Genomic DNA, 2,384 nt, shown 5'->3' with positions numbered 1-2,384 from the left:
TTGTTTGCGTGTGTTTGTTCACGTGTTTGTTCACGTGTTTGTTCACGTGTTTGTTCATGTGTTTGTTCACGTGTTTTGTTCATGTGTTTGTTCGTGGTTTGTTCATGTGTTCGCGTGTTTGTTTGCGTGTTTGTTCGCATGTTTGTTCACGTTTTTCTTCGCGTGTTTGTTCATGTGTTTGTTCGTGGTTTGTTCGTGTGTTCGCGTGTTTGTTTGCGTGTTTGTTCACGTGTTTGTTCGCGTGTTTGTTCACGTGTTTGTTTGCGTGTTTGTTTACGTGTTTGTTTGCGTGTTTGTTCGCATGTTTGTTCGCGTTTTTCTTCGCATGTTTGTTCATGTGTTTGTTCGTGGTTTGTTCCTGTGTTCGCGTGTTTGTTTGCGTGTTTGTTCGCATGTTTGTTCGCGTTTTTCTTCGCGTGTTTGTTCATGTGTTTGTTTCGTGGTTTGTTCGCGTGTTTGTTCACGTGTTTGTTGTGTTTGTTTGTTCACGTGTTTGTTCATGTGTTTGTTCGTGGTTTGTTCGCGTGTTTGTTCGCGTGTTTGTTCGCGTGTTTGTTCGCGTGTTTGTGCCGAGCTGTTTTGGTGCAGGACTTTTGGTTCAGTGCTGATTTGTGCACGAGGTCGAGCAGTTTGTGTGTGTTTAAAAAAGATTCCTGTAAAGAACATTCCTGTGCCTGCTGATGCCGTTTGACTCGGCGACACGTCTTAAAAGGTTCATCACGTGACCATCTGCATTTGGCGGCAGTTTTTTTTGGTGGGTTTCCCATAAAACGCCTTGGAATAAAACTATGAAAGTCCAAATATGGCGCAAAAGTTCAGCATCTTCACAGTTATTTTGGTGAGAGTAACTTAAAAGTGCTGCAGTAGTAATGTCACGTCTTACATTTTAAACACAGTAATATTATAACGTAACAAATGACTTTGAAATGACAGAAACACGTCATAAATAAAAAACACGTGACAGTTTTAAAATATGACTCAAAACACGTCTGAAGTTTGGAGAGAGTTTGGTGAGTTTTTACCCATGAGAAATGGAAGTCTGAGCTCCGGGAGCTTCTTGATCAAATGTCCGAGGAAAAACTCGGAGCCGAAGTTTTCAGCTTTGATGAAGGCTCCGTACTTCTGCATCCCCACCTCGAACGGCGTGAACTCCACCCACTCTGAGGAGGAACATCTGACATAAAGACCCACTCTGAGGAGGAACATCTGACATAAAGACCCAGGAGATCAGCTGCTTTCAGAGGTCACATACCCGCCTCAGGTTGGTTCCCATGGATGGCCTCCTTCACGTTGACCGCTGTGTAAATGGGAAGAGGATTCTGACCGTTCTTCACCGTCTTCTTCTGATCAGAGAGAGTACTGGAGTTTTTCTGAAAGAACAACAGAGGAGAGGGTTAGAAGAACACAAGAGACATTTTGGAGGAGGTGTCTGGGGAGACTGAGACCTGTCCAAACACATAGTGCTCTGCGATGAGTCCTGCCATGTCGATGTAGGACACTAGGTGACCCTGTTTCTCCTTCTTCTCCATCTCAGTGTAGTAGTAGTGCAGCTTCTCCGGAGTGAAGGCGCTCATCATGCTCTTGGTCATCTGCTCCCTGATCTTTGGCATGAGGCTCTCCAGGTTTTGGGACCAGTTCTCGTCCTGACACAAAGCCGACATCGACCTGAAGACACACAGAGATGTTTAGACTGAAGAAGAACCAGAGGAGCAGAACCAGAGGAGCAGAACCAGAGGAGCAGAACCAGAGGGGCAGAACCAGAGGAGCAGAACCAGAGGAGTAGACTAGGGCTGTTATAAGTATAAAATTTGTTACTTATCCAAAACTAGTATCATTAATATCAAAACTAGATCCTCATTTGTCACAGATATTGATCCTAAAAAAAAAGTCCCATTTTCAGGACAGAGCAGAACCTTTCCAGAATGTGTTTAGAACCATCTGGAGCTGGAACAGAACAAGTGTAAGAGCACAGAGAGTTTGGGCCTGTTTTAAACCGGGTTTAAACCTGGTTTAGACCTGGACCACAATGGACTGAGGGATTTATGGAAGCTCATTTACACCAGTAAATAAAATCTAAAAGTCTCATAGAAAGTCATTTATGACTTTAAAATTCATTATTATGACTTTTAAACTCGTAATTATGACTTTTAAACTCGTAATTATGACTTAAACTCATAATTATGACTTAAACTCATAATTATGACATTTAAACTTCGGAATTATGACTTTTAAACTCGTAATTATGACTTTTATACTCGTAATTATGACTTCTAAACTCGTAATTATGACTTTTAAACTTGTAATTATGACTTTTATACTCGTAATTATGACTTCTAAACTCGTAATTATGACTTTTAAACTTGTAATTATGACTTTTAAACTCG

At 41.4% G+C, this 2,384-nt stretch overlaps 1 protein-coding gene across 1 annotated transcript in view; it reads right to left on the bottom strand.

Moving 5' to 3' along the window:
- The window catches only part of LOC129411587 (cytosolic phospholipase A2 epsilon-like), a 34,780-nt gene that overhangs the window by 7,828 nt on the left and 24,568 nt on the right, over positions 1–2,384 (bottom strand). The window contains exons 15-17 of the mRNA XM_055162896.1: positions 1,446–1,665; positions 1,253–1,370; positions 1,023–1,160 (exon numbers count right to left, since the gene is read on the bottom strand). Coding sequence (XP_055018871.1) covers positions 1,023–1,160; positions 1,253–1,370; positions 1,446–1,665 — 476 coding nt within the window. The remainder of the gene's footprint in view (positions 1–1,022; positions 1,161–1,252; positions 1,371–1,445; positions 1,666–2,384) is intronic.

The sequence above is a fragment of the Boleophthalmus pectinirostris genome, unplaced genomic scaffold (assembly GCF_026225935.1).
Source record: "Boleophthalmus pectinirostris isolate CB_2022bp ecotype Guang Dong unplaced genomic scaffold, ASM2622593v1 HiC_scaffold_5, whole genome shotgun sequence".
Classification (NCBI taxonomy): domain Eukaryota; kingdom Metazoa; phylum Chordata; class Actinopteri; order Gobiiformes; family Gobiidae; genus Boleophthalmus; species Boleophthalmus pectinirostris.
This window is presented reverse-complemented; position numbering and strand designations above follow the sequence as displayed.